The sequence below is a fragment of the Sarcophilus harrisii genome, chromosome 2 (genome assembly GCF_902635505.1).
Source record: "Sarcophilus harrisii chromosome 2, mSarHar1.11, whole genome shotgun sequence".
Taxonomy (NCBI): Eukaryota; Metazoa; Chordata; class Mammalia; order Dasyuromorphia; family Dasyuridae; genus Sarcophilus; species Sarcophilus harrisii.
The window spans coordinates 530,768,269-530,788,179 of record NC_045427.1 but is presented as its reverse complement, the minus strand read 5'-3'; the positions used below and the strand labels follow the sequence as shown (position 1 = coordinate 530,788,179).

Below are 19,911 nucleotides of genomic sequence, written 5' to 3'. Positions count from 1 at the left end.
TAGATATGATTTGACTAGGGCAGATAGTTCTCCAAAGAAATTATTATCAGTAAACAATTAGTCTTCAAGGGCAGTAAGTATGTTTTATTAATTCTATTATGAGTATGAACTTCTCATGCTAAAATAGACTAGGCGTCATCACGGGGCATGATTCAGACTGAACTCACTTCTGCCTAGTATTTTCTGACCCAGGAAAAATGTTTTTCTTGGGTTGATTGTATTTTTAGCGTTCTAGTTCAATATGTGCAAAAGAATGTGCCACGATTTGGTCTGTGAAATGAAGAGCCTAGCTTTCTATGCTTGTCACTTTGGGTTTCTACTAGTTAAACTCATCTGACTTTTAAAAAATTAAACTAATATTTTTAAATATTTATTACATTCATTGAAAATAATACTTGTTTTGTAGCATATATTTTAAATATGCCTTAACTTAGTATGATAATTAAGGGATAGAAAGGATAAGGAGGAAAGATGTAACTGAAGGTTAGTGAGAGAATAAAGAATATAAAGGGTAATTACATAGACAGACATTCAGAAATATGGCAACACAGAAAGACAACCAAATATGAATTTTAGTAAATCATCCAAATCCAACTGCAAAGGATAATATGGTTCTTTTTATTTTTCAATTGTAGTGTTGAATCCTCTGATGTCAACTGGAAGAAGAAAAAAAGTGGAGGAATAAAAATAATTTGTCAGTCAGAAATGAGAGATTTCTCAGCCATGGCTTTTATCACTGATCACATAAATTCCTTGATAGACCAGTGGTTTCCTGGTAAGAAGGCTTTACTGAATTATGTTGTAATTTTATTTTAATGTACTTTTTCAACTCACAATAAAAGCCTTATTTAGAAAAAATTCCTATTAGCCAACAACTAAAACTTAGCCAAGCCAAGTCAAAGCAGCTACTAGGGAGGCTGAGGCTGTTGGATCTCCTGAGATCAGGAATTCTAAACTGTAGTAGAGTATTCTAATAGGTTGTGCACACTAAATTCTGAATCAATAGTGCAAGCCCCTGGGTATAAGGGAGGCCCAGGTTAAATAAAAAGGGCAAACCAGATCAGAGTAGAAATGGAACAAATCAAAGCTTCTTTGCTTATTATTAGTCATGGGATTGGGCCCATGAATGACCCCTGTATAGAATTCTAGCCTGGAGAAGATGGAAAAAAAGAAAAGAAAAGAAAAAGGAAGGAAGGAACCTATGTTCAAGAATATTACAAGATTCCTAAATGAAATCCATATTTATTCACAGATGGTCAGCCTAATAATCCATATAGAATAAACTAAGTGGATGGAAATGACTGTTGCCTAAAATAGTGACTTGCAGTTGGGTGGCCATTCTGTGCAGTTAACATGTTAGAATATCTCTCTGAGACTGACATTGCAAATGGACAGTGAATAATAAGAAGCAGAAAGTAGGGTGAATTACAGTTTTTTCAACCATCAAGAACTGTTCCCTGGAAGCACAAGATGCCCTCCCAATGGTGCTGTAGAGTTTTGAATCCTGGCAAACAACAGCCTCCAAAGAAAAGAGGATGTGGGTGATTAAAGTGGCAGTGGAATAATACATGGTGATTACAGGTAGACTGAAGCATATTTCCAAAAATGACCACAAATAAGTGGAATAAAAGATAATGTGGAGAAAATGTACAATTGCACAAAATCTACAAAAAGTAGAAGTTTTGACCATATGGGAACCCAGCCTCGAGGCTTCATTGAGGGAAAGCTGGCTAAAGCGAAATAAAAGGCAGAATAACAGATGTAGGAATTAAGATTCCCATGTGAATACCCCATATGTTTTATTTGTGAAAAGCAGACAATTCGAATTTCAATGTAGTTTAAAAAAAAAAAAAAAAGACGCACATGGGTCCTTAAAACTTTAATTTGTTTATATAGTTCTGATTAAAAAGACTAAAATTTGTAGAGAAGAGAGTGACCACAAAAATGTTTTTATTCAATCTTAGGATGACTTATTTGGTAAAGCAGAATGCTCCCTTTATTAAACAGTTTCTTCCTTCAAGGTATCTCCCATACTTATGTTAAAATCCTAGATGAACATCCAGAAAGAGGAGTTGGGGATTAAATGTGGATCATAATATAGTATTTTCACCTCTTTGTTATTATTTGCTTGTTTTTTTTCTTTCTCATTTTTTTCCTTTTTAATCTGATTTTTCTTGTGCTATATGATATAGAATATATATAAAAGAACTGCATATATTTAACATATATTGGATTACTTGCTGTCTAGGGGAGGGGATGGGGAAAAGGGAGAAAAAATTTGAAACACAAGGTTTTATAAGGGTAAATGTTGAAAACTAACTTTACATATATTTTCAAAATAAAAAGCTATTATTTAAAAAAATTAAAAATTAAAAAATCCTAGATAATTCCTAAAAGTTATAATAATAGATAACTTTGTTCAGCAACTATCTGATATTCACATCAATCAAGGCATAAACCGAAGAGATGTACACTCCCCAGAGTTCATTATAAAGTTTCATTAAAAATATGGAATCAGGACTTTCCTGATCTCTACAATGAGAATAGATTTCTAAGATTCCTTCCAGCCCTACACCTCTATGATATTAGAGTCTATGAATGGGGAAGGGATATGTACTGTCAGTAAAAAGATTAGAGTTGGGATGACTTCAGTTTAAATCTCACTTCTGACACTTACCACCCATTATTATTACCTTCTTATACCTTCCTATCTTGGGTAATTCACTGCCTAAAACTTCAGTTATCTTCTTTACAAAATGAGGGGATTTGATTTAACACAAGTTGCTTTTAGCTCTTTTCTCTGTGATCCTATAATCCCATGATTGTCCCAGGAAATCTGTGTTTCACTGGCCTTTTAGAAAGACTGTTGTGAACAATGAATACTATTATTTGATGGCTTAGTGGAAATGACTCAGGATGGTTTTTCCAGTTGGAATCCATAGATTCCATTCATTATATAGTCCCCTGGGCTGTTTGAAGATAGTGGTGGTGAATAATCAGAAAAGGGGGCCCCACAACGTGGGTGATACAAGTTTTTTTTGTAGATGGTGGTTAAGTTATCCTTGGAGACAGGGTATTTTAATTTATGTCAGCCTCTAGAATCCATTGCTTTCTTTTTTTCTTACATCTCTATTTCTGGGTACTGTGTAACTATTGCCAGCAGCTAGTACAATGCTCTACACACTGTGGGTGCTAGTGAAATGTTGTTAACTGCCTAGTTGACTGATGCCTTAAGTAAACTGGCTCTATAATGAACATGGCATCATTTAGTATGCAAGGGTAATGATTGCCTGATTAATTGGGGTGGGAAGAGGGAATCTCAATGAATTTGAGCACCAAGAGTCTGCAAAATGACATGTCACACAAAGGGAAATGTAATAAGAATATGTCATATGTACACAGATTTGAAATTATAAAATTCTGATTTCCTGCCTATTATAGCTCTATCCATTACTAAAGCTATGTCCAACAAGCACCCTCAAAACAAAGGTATAAGTAAGTAAGGCTTCCCAAAGATTCCTAAATGTTTATTAATTTAAAAGAGAGTTTTATAGCCCAAATTATTCTGTGGTTTAGAAAATCAACTTCATTCTCTACCCTGGACCATACAACCCACTGTAACCTCAAGTATAGAAGATCACTGTGATTCATGGCAGTATTAGACCCTAGACAAAAAGAAGAAGCTCAGAATGGGAAGAGAAGAATTCAAAGAGAAAAAGAAGTTGATTTTCCTCCAGAATTTAAGCTCTTTAAAGAATCTGCACATACTACTAAAATAATACATTCTAGTTCAATTAAATTAGTAATCAGATCAGAGTTTTGTGAACCAATTCATATTTGTCCTGAAGTTTCTTTTAAATTTTTTTCTTTTCAATTAAGAAGCATTTTCTTTTTCCTTCCAAAAACATATGTCCCATTTTGCATCTTGTATCCATCACCTCCCTGCTGACATGGCATAAAATGTTTCAATCATCTGTCCTCTGGAATCATGGTAAATCAGTGTATTGATAGAATTCTTACATCTTTTAAAGCTCTTTATTTTTATAAAATAGTTGTTATAAAATAAATTGTTCCAATTCTGGATGAGCAATTAGTATGAATCACTAATGAAGTATGAATTGAATCCCTATAATCACATGCTGTACCTATCCTACGCACTTATGTCTCCTGCCCTTCAGACTTGTGATTTCCAAGGCAAGCTATATAAGAGAGCAGATGCATAAGGATAAATCTTTTTACTACTAAAATAATAACCCAAGGTGCATATCATGGCTCTGTAAGCATATATGTAAGCAACATATTATATGTACTTATGGGTCAAGACTTTAATTTATTTGATCTATGAGGAATGGCAAAAAAAAAAAAAAACATTTTTGTGGTCACTCTCTTCTCTACAAATTTTAGTCTTTTTAATCAGAACTATATAAACAAATTAAAGTTTTAAGGACCCATGTGCGTCTTTTTTTTTTTTTTTAACTACATTGAGGTTCGAATTGTCTGCTTTTTACATATAAAACATATGGGGTATTCATAGGCGTAGTATAGGCCTGCCTGTATGGGTCTGTTTGAGTCAGAGATTGTGTTACACAATCCTGATTACCAGTATTTTAAAAAGAAACAGTCATGGAACATTAGAAGCAGGCTATTGTGATAAAATGTCCAGTCAATGGAAACCCTAAGTGCAGCCTTTCTCTTAACCAAATTCTGTTCCTTTTCAGCTCTTACAGCTACTGAGAGTGATGGTACCTTGCTCATGGAGCAGTATGTCCCATGCCCCATTTGTGAGTCTTCAAAAACTCAACAAAATGAGTTGACTGAGAAAACAGAAGATGTGCAATACTTTGATATGGAGGATTGTGTCCTGACTGCAATTGAGCAAGACTTTATCACATGTCCCAATCACTCAGACATCCCTGTTTCTTTACAAGAACTAGTCCCCGAGTTATTTATGACTGATTTTCCTGCAAGGTAATGTAAACAGACTGTGTTTAATCATGTCTATTAATGAATCATCCCATCTGCTCTATAAATTCTTTTCAAAGTGACCAATGAAAGCGAATATCAGTCTGGCTTCTCTGCTAATAGTTTAATCTGTCTCACTTCTCACCATGTCTTAACCAAACCAGAATATACCAGCAACACTGTAAACTCTATTTTCCACTTTTGCTGTTATTGTTGTTCAGTCATTTTAGTGATTTCTGACTCTTGGTGATCCCTTGAGAAGATTTTTTTTGGCAGAGATACTGGAGTCATTTGTCATTTACTTCTCCAGTTTACAAATGAAGAAACTGAGGCAAATGGAGTTAAGTGACCTGCCCAGGGTCTCTCCGTTAATAAGTGTCTGAGGCTAGATTTGAACTGAAGTTCTCCTAACTCCAGGCCTAATGCTCTACCGATCTACTATGCCACTTAGCTTCCCATATTTTGCACTAATTATGCCAAAAGATTCTCTTGATCATGTTTCAGTAGATTCTTCTTGAGATTTTCATCCTCTGGACAGATTACTTGAGTTTATGACCTGTTAACTGTAGTATGGTAAAGTCGATCTGGTGTCCCCAGAAAGTGTAGCACTAATGTGGTTTGCCTCTGAGAGCAGGGACCCACCAGCTGGTTAAAGGGGGGTAAACAACCTGGGTCCAACAAAGAGTGAGTCAAAGCTTTCATCCTGATCAGAATGGAGACTGGGTCCCTGATGGTCCTCTATACTTCTCGCTCATAAAAGACACTTACCAGTTGGGAAAGAGACAGACACACAGGGGCAGACACAGAGAGAGAGAGACAGAGACAGATGGAGACAGAGAGACAGAGAAAGAGAGACAGAGGAGAGAGACAGAGAGACAGACAGAGAAACAGAGAGAGAAAGTCAGAGACACAGAGAGAGACAGAGGCAAACACAGAGAGACAAAGAGACAGACACACACAGAGAGAGAAATAGAGAGACAGAAAGAGAAAGAGAGAGAGAGAGTCTCAGCATCTCCTCCCTGAAAGGAAGCAAGTGATTTTTATTTTATGTTTTCATTGCTTGGACAAGGACAGCTAGTGAAAAAGCAGGAGCAAAAATGATTACCTTTGAAAGTCAAACTATGAGTATCCTGAGTGTATTCCATTTTCCTTTTGATAAATAAGCTGAAACTATCTTTATGCTGAGCTTGCTCTCAGTCCCAGTTTCTACTCTGCTGCTTGCTCAACAAATAGAAGATAAATTAGAATGGGTCTCCAGCAGATATTCAAGAATAGGAAAGGTTCCAAGCAATCTGTTTTCATTTTCCCTTTTATCAAACATTACTTTTATATCTGCTAACTCAAGACTGAATATTTGAATTCCTTAAGTCTTTGAAATGAAATAGTTATGTCTACTGTTAACTTAAGGTAATAGTGCTAGAAATAAACTTTGAAGAAAACATAAAACATTGTCATATTAGCTAATAGAAAGTAATCTTTTAAAATGTCTTTCAACTTGGCCTTCCTCATGAGTTTCTAGCAAGTATCCTATTGTGACATCTATTTGATTTCCTAATAACCTTTTGATGCTTTTCCTGATTATGCAGATAGAGATGATTCATTATTCATTATTCCTCAAGTTTTTTTATGTCGCTCCTACTGAATTCTCCTGTGAATTTTTCTCATTTTTAACATAAATTGTCTATGTAAATCTCATTTTCCATTATAGATTGTCATCTCTTTGAAGGCAAGTATTATGACTTTTTTTCTTTCATTTTAAATTGTAGTAATGCTTCATATTTTCTCAAAATATTTTGAAAATTTGACTGCTTTTGACTGGTTCCTCCCCCCACCACTTCCGAAGAATTAAGGGACATGTTTGAGGGGTGAAAACCATCATTTAAAATCTGTGGTTCTAGATTTTCCACAGATATTAGGTCAAGTCTATTTTGTAAGTCTTATCAACTTAACAGATTTTTCATCAGAGAAATAAGGAAATTCATTTAGAAACTTTAGGGCATTTCTTCAAGTTTTTTTTTTTTTTTTTTACTCATGTAATATATTTTTAAAAATTCTAAAAGATAAAAAATTAAATTATGAAATAGTAAGAAATTATGAGAGAATATGTACAAGGTCTTAGAAGAACATTGTAAGAAGCAAAGTATTGTAGAACAAAATATACTATTTTTTCCTTAGTTCATTTTTAGTAGAGTCATTGTTCTTTAAAGATCATCTGGTCTCCATATTTTGAGAGCCAGTTTCAAAACATCTTTAAATAGATAAGAGCTCGTTTGAGGTAAAGCCCCAATTTTTTTCTCTAACTGAAGTTAAAAATTTCATTTCAAGATTGAAATTTATCATGGTTTAAATCTTATCTGAAGGAGCCCAACTTGTATGAAACTCAATTTATCTAACATGTCGGGAGGAGAAAAATTGTCACCACTGGCTCAAGTCCGGTCCGGAGGCAATAACATGAGTCAGTTTCACAAAGCTCAGTTTTTCCTAAAATTTGGGCAACTTTAGTTTGACAGTCAGGTACTGCAGATAAAAAAACAAAGGCAAAACTTTTTTTATACAAGTAAAACTGTACTTGAAATGAAGAGAGAAAAAATGGCTCTTTTTTTTTTCTGACATGTTCTTCCTGATAATTCTTCCCTACCCTACAACCCTCTTGGATGAAAGAAAGTAAATTACTTAATTTTTTTAATCCGTAATGCTCCAAATGGAATCAATAAAGTCCATGGGGAATATTTTACCACATTAACTTGTTGAAAAGTTATTTACAACAAACCACACTGGTAACTTTGGGAACCCAGAGTAATCAGCCTGATATCAGAGTTTGAAGTCATATGCATGAAGATGTTGGCATCTACTGAACCATGATGTCTGAACTTTGTCAAGTAACATTTTCCCGTGTGTGTGTGTGTGTGTGTGTGTGTGCACACACGCTTCCTCCCTAGTTTATATAAATCACTAGGATCTTTACTCTGAGAGAACTTTCCAGGCACTATAAAGTCACAGCAGAAAGCCATATTTCAAACAAGTTTTTCCATAGCTTTGCTTGCTAGTCACATAAGTCCCTTTAACAATCTGCATCTTTCTTATCCAGGTAGTTATTAATGAGCATTTGGGATAACAGCCCGTGTGTCTGCCTGAGAATCTGGATGACGGATGTAATTTGTTAGTGTTATTTGACCAATGTATAGTACAGTTGAGCTGTTTAAAGTCTCAGCAGATGTAAGACCTGTCTCTAGAAAATAATGGAAAATGATGAATTGCATCATAAGTAATAACAATTTGGTCAGTTGCATCAAGAGGGAAAAGTCAGAAATTAAAGTACAGCTTTTCCATGAATTGTACAACCTTGGTTTGACAGTGAAGCAATCTGGAAAAGGCAACAGATGTAATACCTTTTTAAAACATGTAGCTATGTGCTAGTGTCAAGTAGGCTTGAGTTAGGAAAGAAAAAGGATTTTAAATGGTTCTCTTCTACCTCCCAAATTTCCAGAAAAAAGAAAGGGAGGAGAATGAATCAATACTGGGCAGGAAGTTGGAACAAATGAGGAAAATATTCATGTCAACAAACATTTTGTTGTTTAGCATTATCTGATTCTTCATGACCCCATGTGGGGTTTTCTTGGCAATGATGCTGGAGTGATTTGTCCTTCTCCAGCTCATTTTACAAATGAGGAAATGTGACCCACATATCACACAGGTGGTGAATGTCTGAGACCAGATTTGAACTCATAAAAAAATGAATATTCCTAACTCCAGATTCTTCTGATCTATTGAGAACTTTACCAGTTAAATATTCCAAGGAAATGCCTACTATTCTCTATGCTTGCAAGTTGCTTTTTATTGACTATTGTGAAACAACTCAAATGTAATTCCATTATTTTAAAAGACTTTTTCTACCCTTTCTAAACGGATATTAGTTCATCATCCAATAGACCTATTCCCTACATGGTCAAAATACAGTTTGAATAAGGTAAGTTCCTTGAGGGTAGGGCCTGTTTTGTTTCTAGCTTCAGTGACTAGGTTAGGGCCTGACACTAATAAATGCTTTTTGAATTTAACTCACCTATCTTCATGAGAAGTCTGAATAAAACTATTAAACAGTTGACATAACATCTAACGAATTCCACACTTTTTACAGATTCTCTTCCAAATATAGGGAGCAATGAAAAGGCACTCCAGGGAACTATTTAAAGTATAGTTCCTACCAGACTAATAACTTGTGTTATGTTCAATGGCAGGTTATTTCTGGAAAATAGCAAGTTAGAATGCAGTGAAAATGAAAACAATGTTCTGGGCCAAGGTGGAAGTGGAACTATAATATACCAAGCGCAGTACCATGGGAAGCCAGTGGCTGTCAAGAGATTTCAGCTCAAAAAATTCAAGAACTTTGCTAATGCTACAGCAGGTAAATGGAGATACTTGTCCAGCATCTTTTCCTTTCAAATGTCTGCTCCCCATAGAGAATAGTGTGCACCACAAATCTTTCTTCCCTCCTTAAAGCAATGCCTGCAGCTGTATAAATAGTCAAAAATGGACAGACTGTGTGTGTGTGTGTGTGTGTGTGTGTGAAGGAGGAAGCTTTCTTTGTACACAATGGATTCTGGGAATGGCTGTAGAAATGGTAAATGTGCCATTAAATTGTGGCCTGGGGTTCTGTTGCTTAGCAACTGGATGTAGGATTCCATGATGGTAAACACTAAGTGTTGAAGGAGTCTGATTGTGGCCCCTCATTGACTGTCTGACTCGCTGAGCTATTTTAACAAAGCAAATTTATCCTCTGTGTCTTGGTTTCCTTCCCTGTTTATCTAAATCTCAGATATTGGTCTGGGGTCCAGGTGACTAATCAATAGGATCTTCAAAACATTAATCTGAATATTTCATTCTCAAGATTTGAATCATTTACCCCTTTTTCAAGCAATAGCTACACAGAGAGGGTGGGTATTAGGGACTAGACCTGTGATTTCACTGGGCCAAGGAATTCCAAGTGAAAAAAACTTTACTGTACATTTCTGAAACTTCCATTTTTAGAATGTTGCTTAGAGCACTGAGAAGTTAAATGACTGATATGAATCAGAGGTGGGAACTTGAATCTGGGGTCTTCTCTTCCCCACTGTCCCCTTCAAGACCCTTCTCTATACCATCCAGTTTAAAGGGATGCAGCAGCCTAGGTTAAAAAAAATCACTTTTATTTCTCCCCAGATGAATACAGAAAGATAAAACAGATTAGTCATTGAATGTCAGCATTGGAATGAACTTTTGGAGATCATGTGTTCAACTCTCACATTTTACAGATGAAAAAACTGATGGGAAGTGACTTACTCAAGGCATAGATCTAGGACTAGAGCTTTTTAGGAAGTAGTTTGGAAAAGAATATGGTTTTTTCTTCTCCTATTGAAGTGAACACAAATAATATTCACACCCACAGAAAATTTGCATTTAAATGACATTCTCCAAATAGAGATTTTTACTTCATGCCCCAGGGATGTCTTACTATTTAGGATCCAGTGGGAGGAATGTTGTCCTCTGAGAGAAATATTTTTATTTCCATTTTAAAGAGCATGATTTCCCATCTCATATCTTACAAGTCAGCTTATGTCATCTTTACAAGGTTGATTTTCATTAACTATCTTCGGCAGAATTTATACATGTGGGAATTAGTTCACTGAGGGAATCAACTCAGAGTTTTTTGGTTTGAATTCATCACAGACCACTAATGATAGAAAGCTGTTGCCATATAACACCCAGTAGAGGACAGTAGTTCATATTGAAAATCATCAAAATAGCAATTGACCCCATTGTTAAGTGTAGTCAACAAAAGATTTGAGAAGTGCCTAAACTGTACCTTAGTCTTTAATCAATTATTCAATCAATTATCTCCCAGGTACTGTGTTAGATGATGGGCATTCAAAGACAAGACAAGAAACAATTTCTCTTTTTGAGGAATTTACATTGTCTTGGGGAAATGTGATTCAGTGTTAGAGTAGCCATATTCCTTGATGCTATTTGAAGAATCTGCAGAACCAAATGTTTCATCACGCTAGCCCTAAACTAAAATCTGAATACAGGCTGATATCAGAAAAATGTTATTCCTGCATAAATCAGAGAATATTCACTGGAAAAGTCAAAATGCAAATCTGAATATTTCACTAAGCCTACCATAGTTTCATTTGAGAAAGATTTCAAGTTTAGGCTTCTATTTCTAGAGCATACCAATCAAAAAGTACTTTCCCCATTACTTTCTTTCAATCTCTTGTCACTTGAGGGACAGAACTTGAAGATATTTGTGAAAAAATACAGGGTTTTATTTCATTTGAGGTGTGATGTCCTCGGCCTCTGGTTACATTGAAGGATATTATATGCACATTTTCCTCCTCTTAAACCAATCATCAAAATCACCTTTGATTCATAGGATCATGGGTTTAAAGCTGGAAGGAACCTTTGAGATTTACCCCCATTGTTTCAAATAACAGATCCAGAGATGTTAAGGTCACTTGCTCAGCTTTACAGAAACATATGGGTGACCAAGGACCATAGTATTGCCATTAAGGAGCTTTCTAGGTTGTATGAATTTTAAGCTCTTTTTAGGATAAGGTTTCCAATAGGAGATTTTCTTAAATCTCTTTAAAACTTGCAAAATGTTTTATATACATTATTTCATTTGATTCTATAACTACCTTAAAAGATAGCTATGGAAGGCTGTATTTTATCTCTCCTATAGATGAGAAAACTGAGAAGACTGGGATCAAGTGATCTGTCAGTGGTAATACAGCCAAAATCCAAAATAAATTTTTTATACAAGTCACTCTTACTTCCAAATCTTTCTACTCTTACCAGGCTACCTCCAATTGCAGTACCTAACAGATGGCCTTTATTTAAATAAGTACTTAATAAATGTTGAGGGAAAATATAATGAATGAAGGAACATCCAAGGGTTCATAAATATTTAAGTTCTATGTAATATTGTTTAGTACTACCATTTGGATAACCTGCAATTAATAAAATTAAATAAAATATAAGAAATAGTTTTAAATTTAATTACAGGCTTCTAAGTCACTAGTTTACAAACCTACAAACCCTTATACAACCTATCTTTTTTTTAATTGCACATTCCCCTCATTTATAATTTACTTATTTTTAAATTTCATGTATGAACTACTGTATACATTGTAAATTTACACAAAAATAGAAGTTTAAAAGAGTTAGATAAAAATGAAATAATATTAGATCCTAGAGTTAATAAGCAATCATTGGAGTTTATTGAGTGAGGCAGTGACACCAGTAGATCTGCTTTTCAGAAAAAATCACTTTGATAGTCATGTAGAATATGAATTGAAAAAGCTAGAAAAACCAAATAGGAATATTACAATAGTTCATGTGAGAAGTAAAGAGTCTGAAACGGGCTAGTGGTTGTGTGATTAGAGAAGAGACAGATACAAGAGATATTGTGGAGTCAGATATATGTGGTAAGGAAAAGTGGGTTGAGGATAATGCTGAGGTTATAAATGACAGATGGATAATTCAAAGAGAAGAGAATAAATATCGAGGAAAAGAATATGACCATAGTATCAGATGCTTCAGAGAGATCAAGAAAATTTAAGTTGAAAAAAGAACATCATGCTTAGTAATTAAGAAGTTACTGATAACTTTGAAGAGAGCACTGTCAGTTTGAGTGGGAAGTCATGGATAAAGGAACTGAAGAACTGAGAAACTCCCAGAATGGGGTATCCTTGTTTAAAAAAAAAAAAAGTTTGGAAAAAGACTGCGTTTCGGGAGAAGGAAAGTACAATTGAAATCTATCCATGCCTATGAATCCTCATTTTTGAAGACTCTATGCTCAGCCATTATTTCATAAGGAAACTTTCTCTTTGTTAAATGAAAAATAACTACTCAATACTCAAAAAAGAAAGAAATGCTCAAGTAAATACTCAAGAAAAAGGGACCCTTTTCTTTGTGGATTTCCCTTTAGGTCCACACTTCTTTGGGAAATATATAAACCGTAGGTTATGTCTTATTTTGCAGAACAAAAGCCAATATAAGTGTTACTTGTACAATATTGTTATTTATATGGCTTTTGAACTCTTTGGGATGTTTGTGGCATCTTGATTCTGTTCTCTTGTCCTTTGCTTAACTGAAAACAGACTTTCACCTTGTCTGTGTCAGATTCCATGCTAAAGCACCTACGAGCCATGGATGCCATGAAGAATTTTTCAGAATTTCGTCAGGAAGCCAGCATGCTACACTCCTTACAACATCCGTGTATTGTTTCCTTGATTGGAATTAGCATCCACCCTCTTTGCTTTGCCCTGGAGCTCGCCCCATTGGGTAGTCTCACTACTGTGCTTTCTGAAAAGTCCAAAGGTAACACCTGAAAAATTATTTTCTTTATACAATGTATGTAATAGCTTGATTGCTTTCACTCAGCTAATTTTCTAGATGTTCAAGAAATATGCTGTGACTTATAGAAGAAAGCACTGAAATACTTAGTCAGGCCAGTGAGATTCTGCATCCTTAAGCTACATCCTTAATCCTTGCAAAACACACTACTTTCCCAAGTGGGAATAGGCAGAAGAGAAAATAAGCCCATTAGTAATAGAGAGGTAACTGTTCTCTGGACATGATCTTTAGGATCACGATAGAGGTAAAGACTGGACTTCATCAGTTCGGAGAGAAGGTGAGAGACAGAGACAGAGAGAGTTCCCTAAAGTATTTAAATAGTTTAACTTGCCCAGGTCCCATAGCTAATATGTGTCAGAGGTAGGGTTTGAATCTAGGCCTTCCTGGTTTTGAGGCCAGCCTCTCGATAATTCTGTAAACATTATTGAGGAGATCATTCAACATTTAAAAGTTGTTAGTGGTTAATTTTTTTTAGTTATTGGTTAGTTATAACTGTAAAATCACTAGTCCATTCTAAAAAAACAGGGAACTCTAAACTTTAAACCAGCTGAAAAAGTGTTCGTTGTATTTTGAAGTGGAGGAAACAACATGCAAATTGATTTTTCCCTTAAACTTGTTTTTGATGAAAATCCATAAATACATCAACAGAATGTTTACAGTATGACATGATTACAGCCTTTGAAGTTGGCTAATCTGCAGAGATTTTAACTCACTGATGTTATAGAGATATATCATAAATGAAATGCTAATAAAAATAAATTCAATGCTTAGTAATATTTCATTGACATGATTCTGAGTTTCTTCTGGCTTGTAACTTGGTAGGACACTGAAATAAGAGGTTTATCAGGATATGTCAGTCACTCAGCAAGAATTTACTAAATACCTACTTTATGAGACTCTTGAGATACTGAGGCAAGTCCCTATCCTCAAGGAGTTTACATTCTACTAGGGAAAATAATATATGTACATAAAGATATATAGAAAATGTCCATTATATAAATACAAGGCAATTTTAGTGAGGAGGACACTAGCATTTGCAAAGGAAGGACTTCATGTAGAAAAAAGTGGTCCTTGAGCTGTGTCTTGAAGAAATTCAAGGATTTCAAGAGGAAACCAGAGATTCTAACTAGTGAGAAAAGACTAGATTCCAAATTGGAGAGCAGCTAGAAATGGGACAAAGATGGGGGAACACATGAGAAGAACAGTAAGAATGATAGATTGTAGAATGTAGGAAAGGGAGTAGAATTTGGATCCAAGTTATAAAGGACTTTGAGTTCCAGTGGAATCAGTATTATCATGTCAGTACTATATAAAGTACTGGAATGGGTGAGGGACGACGGGCAAAGAGATATTTGCTATAATGAGTTGACTTTTTTTTTCCTTTCTTTGAAAAGGTTCTTCCTTTATGCCCCTGGGGCACATGCTTACACAGAAGATAGCCTATCAGATTGTCTCAGGCCTGGCCTACCTTCACAAGAAGAATATCATATTTTGTGACCTAAAATCTGACAATATTTTAGTTTGGTCCCTTGATGTCAAAGAACACATCAATATCAAACTCTCTGACTATGGTATCTCTCGGCAGTCATTTCACGAAGGAGCTCTTGGAGTTGAGGGCACTCCCGGGTACCAGGCCCCTGAAATCAGGCCCCGAATTGTATATGATGAGAAGGTAACTGAAACCATTCCAAAGCAAATCTTTATTTTATAGATCAGTGGAAAGTGTCTAATGCCAGTTCCTCTTTTCAGGATTTCCCCATTTCCACCTAGGAGAGGCGTTAGTGCTGGTCCAAGATTAGCTGAATAGTTCCAAAGAGTTGAGTTTGTTGTTGTTGTTGAGTTATGTGATTCTGTGGGACCCCATTTGGAGTTTTCTTGGCAAAGATCCTCGAGCAGTTTGCCATCTCCTTCTTCATTTTGTTTTACAGAATCACAATACCCAGAATCAGACTGCTTGTAAGTATCTGAGGCTAAATTTGAAATCAGATTCTCCTAACTTCAAGGTCTGTGCTAGAGCTACTGAGCCACCTGGCTGCCCGTGCTTTATTTAGATATATAGTGAAAAGAACTTAACACTTTGGAGGCAGAAGACTAGATTCAGATCCCAACTCTGATGTTAGCTGGAGGATTCTAGATAAATATGGTAAACTCTCTAATCCTGGGTTCTGCATCCACAAAACAAGAATAATAATAATCCTTGTTTTATTTACTTCACAAGGGTTTTCTGGGCAAAACACTTTGTAGAGCTTAAATGCTATAGGAATTTGTTTTATTGTTCTTGATAGTGCCAATCCATTCATATATAACTAATGGTTATATATTATATGTGTATGGTTTATATGTACAAAGATATGGTTATCTCTCTATATATAATTATAATAATTGCTGTCATATACATATATGTATAAGTAATAAATATATAATATTGATTATATTGTTAGTTTTGTTTTATATTTATCTTATTATTATTATATGATTATTAATTATATATTATCATTAATAAAATGAGTTGACTTTAGAAATATCTTTAGCAAGTTTGTCAAAACTTCCTTGGATGTTTTTTTTTCCCATTTTATCTCAGTCGAGTACAATCAGGGAGTATTAGGTGATACTTTGTTGTTCTGAAATGAAAGTTTGAGTGTTTTGTTTTTATTTTTTCTCCAGTCTCTACCCTGTAGCTTTCAGGTAATGAAAAGTCTGTGTTAGTTTTAGCTTCTAAGCTAAATGCCTTGAAGATAAGGGGGCTCAAACAATTAGACTTTGATTTGGCAAATGATAGCCTAAATTCCTTCAGGAAATTCTTATGTATTAACCACCTGCAAAGTAACTCTCCTAAGCCAAGAAGATTGAGGAGAGAGAATTCCAAAGGAAACAAAGCTTGATTTCAGGCAATTAGCCATCAGCTTACATGCAGGCCAGCTTCAGTCTTTGATTATAGTTAAATATTTATCCTCCTTCTTGGCTTCTTTCACCCCAAACAGAGAAACAGCCAAATCGATTTGGATATGCGAATGCCAGTTTCATTTTACAGACACACAAGACAATTAGAAATTATCTTGTGATGCACAGAAGAGGGGAAAACCTTGTCTTTGTAGCTTTGCTCAATCTTCTTACATAGCAATTTATTGTTCAGCATAAAAATATCATCTTGTACAGTTTTGATCACACTGGCAGCTTATTATTTTGTGACCCTACATGGGTCACTGGCTAATTGCATTATGAATAACAATGTTTTTTTCCTGAATACTTGTGTGGTAGCCAATAGATCTGTGATCTCAAAAGTCCTTTCCAGATCTGAAAGTCTATGTCTCTGTAAAGATATGATAAGTCAAAGCAGAGAAAACTTTAGAAATAGAAGTTGGATGAAATTCTAAGTAGCAGTTGAAACTAAACAGTAAAAGTTTATCTCCTTCTAAAATAAATGACTTTTAAATAAAGAGAACATTGTAAGATTATGCCTTCTTACCTATATAACACTTTCTATTCTTTCTTATTCTTATCCTTCAATATTCCTCTGGCTCTCACAAATATGAGGATCCCTCCAACAGTACAAAATACAACCCATATCCATTTACTTTCTGAAAAATGGCACTTTTAACTACTTGTAGGAAATTTTTCCAATAACAAAGTAAATAACATAGAAATATTAAAAGATCTTAATGATGCTTCTTATTTAATATGACTGTTTGTACCCAATTTGTAACAGAGAGCAATTTTTAAGTGAGGAAAATTTGTGTGCTCAATTTAAAGCAAGGACCATGACCATGATTTCTACTCTTTTTAATGTACCCTATTCATCAGCTATGATATCAGGTAACCTGTAGCTCCTTACTTAGTGTAGTTGGTCAAATGTGAAGAGATTTGCCTTTTCTTTCTAGGTGGATATGTTTTCCTATGGAATGGTGCTCTATGAATTACTGTCAGGTCAACGGCCTGTGCTTGGTCATCATCAACTTCAGATTGCCAAGAAACTATCCAAGGGCATTCGTCCAGTGCTGGGGCAACCAGAAGAAGTACAATTCCATAGACTACAGGCACTCATGACAGAATGTTGGGACACCAAACCTGAAAAGGTACTTGGGAAGAGGAATATGAAAAAGGCAGTGAAGGAGGAAGGAAGGGAGAAGCAAGGTGTAGTCCTTGTGATATTTGCATCCTCACTTTCCAGTGTCAGTTAAAGCTTTTACTGTATGTTCAATAAGGTTATACATACCAATTCAGCCAACCACAGAGAACCCATTTTTTGACTAATATAATTTAGGTGTCTTTTCTCTCCCATTTTAAAGTGGGATAATTGTTGTCTCTTGCTTTCTTATCATCAGTATTATTTTAAAGAAATTAAGTTTCCTTTCTAAAAATAAAAAATTAAAATTTTTATTCTATAATCACAATAAATAGCCCCCAAAATTGCAGTTGGTCCTGTAGCAATAAAGTTAATTCTAATTTTGCGGGAAGAAAAAAATGATGGGGAACAAGGACCTGTTTTCAGATGATAGAAAGAGGAACTATTTTATGTTTTTCTCATAAGGTAATGTGAATCATAACCTTCCTGAGCAAATACAGTTTGTTCAAGGGTTAAATTTGGACTATTACTAAATTAGGTTGAAATGTTGGAATGTGATAGGAGGCAGAGAAAAGCCTAAGAAAGAGCCTCAAAAAGATTGGATGACCCTATATGAAAATTTTAACACTTGGAATTTAAGCCAACATGAACAGTTCAATGCTAAATTGACCATGACTAAAATATTTTAAGTCGGTTCTGCACTAATCTGGAAAACCCCCAAAGTTTACCTTCAGTGTTCGACATTGCTTCATCCTGTTGCCTGTGTTTTCTACAATGTGGCCAAAATTTGGATGTTGAACAAGTAATTCTGACTGCAAAGTGTCTTCCCTGGGTTTATGAAAGCTAATTTCACATGTAATGTTTTGTGACTGGCATTGATCTTTGTTGTTAATGAGCCATAAACCCTTCTTCACATGGTTGGGTGGGTGTCTTTTCTCTCAGCGACCTTTGGCCGTTTCTGTAGTTAGCCAGATGAAGGACCCCACCTTTGCGACTTTCATGTACATGCTACACTGTGGGAAACAGACTTCTTTCTTCTCATCTCCAAGACAAGAATATACTGTTGTGTTCTGGGATGGAAAAGAGGAATCCAGGTAACCTTAATTTGTTGCTTTTTTAATCATCCAGAGGTATTTGGCACTCACAGATTCATGAAAAACCCAGTTTGAACTTGTATAACACCTGTAACGATCTTCTATATTACTTTTCTTATCTCTATAATGAGAGAATTGAATAAGATTCTTTCATTTTTTGCCTTTGTATTCCTATCACCTAGCACAGTGTCAGGCATGCAGTAAGTGCTTAATAAATAATATGGATTGATTATATGATCTTTAGGGTCCCCTCCAAAAAAGTCATCACACATAAACACAGAAGTGTAAAAAAGACTCCTATAATATAAGCAGGCACTGTGGCTAAGACAGAGTTCAGTCTTTCTTTCCACATGGGTAAGGCTATTCACTAGAAACTGAATGAATGCCCATAAGTTGGGGAATGACTGAATAAGAACCCTAGACTCAAAGTCCTTCCCCTTTTTGGTGCCATGTGCCTTCTTGGAAGTCTGCTGAAGTCCATGGATCCCTTCTCAGAATCATGTCGGGTGCTAGATTCATAACTGAGAGAAATGCTAACAATGAAAGGTCAGTGAAAATAAAGATGTAAAATTGTTCCATATTCAAACTCAAAAATTTGAGTCTGTGGAGAGATTCTGTTCTACCATGCTATGCAGGTAGATAAATGATGATGTCACAATTGTCATGCACAGTACATATATTTGGAATAGTAGTATAAATGGACAAGTGAACAAGAGAATAGTGGACCAGCCAGCCTTTGGGAAATTATACAATTCTTTTTTTTCTTTTTTTTTATTTAATAGCCTTTTATTTACAGGTTATATGCATGGGTAACTTTACAGCATTAACAATTGCCAAACCTCTTGTTCCAATTTTTTACCTCTTACCCCTCACCTCCTCCCCCAGATGGCAGGATGACCAGTAGATGTTAAATACATTAAAATATAAATTAGATACACAATAAGTATACATGACCAAACCGTTATTTTGCTGTACAAAAAGAATCAGACTCTGAAATATTGTACAATTAGCTTGTGAAGGAAATCAAAAATGCAGGTGGGCATAAATATAGGGATTGGGAGTTCAATGTAATGGTTTTTAGTCATCACCCAGAGTTCTTTCTCTGGGCGTAGCTAGTTCAGTTCATTACTGCTGCATTGGAAATGATTTGGTTGATCTCATTGCTGAGGATGGCCAGGTCCATCAGAACTGGTCATCATATAGTATTGTTGTTGAAGTATATAATGATCTCCTGGTCCTGCTCATTTCACTCAGCATCAGTTTGTGTAAGTCTCTCCAGGCCTTTCTGAAATCATCCTTATACAATTCTTTTAATGACAAGATCCTTCTTCCTGAAACAAAGGCCCATCTTCTTGTAAAAATACCGTATGACTGTGAATCATGGAATAATAGAGTCCCTAA

General features: G+C 35.3%; 1 protein-coding gene across 2 annotated transcripts in view; it reads left to right on the top strand.

The window, feature by feature from the left end:
* Nucleotides 1-19,911, top strand: part of LRRK1 (leucine rich repeat kinase 1) — a 150,210-nt gene that overhangs the window by 112,063 nt on the left and 18,236 nt on the right. For both annotated transcript variants that reach the window (XM_031955484.1, XM_031955485.1), the window contains exons 23-29: nt 636-775; nt 4,719-4,968; nt 9,198-9,364; nt 13,120-13,317; nt 14,748-15,025; nt 17,232-17,426; nt 18,359-18,510. In XM_031955484.1, coding sequence (XP_031811344.1) covers nt 636-775; nt 4,719-4,968; nt 9,198-9,364; nt 13,120-13,317; nt 14,748-15,025; nt 17,232-17,426; nt 18,359-18,510 — 1,380 coding nt within the window. The remainder of the gene's footprint in view (nt 1-635; nt 776-4,718; nt 4,969-9,197; nt 9,365-13,119; nt 13,318-14,747; nt 15,026-17,231; nt 17,427-18,358; nt 18,511-19,911) is intronic.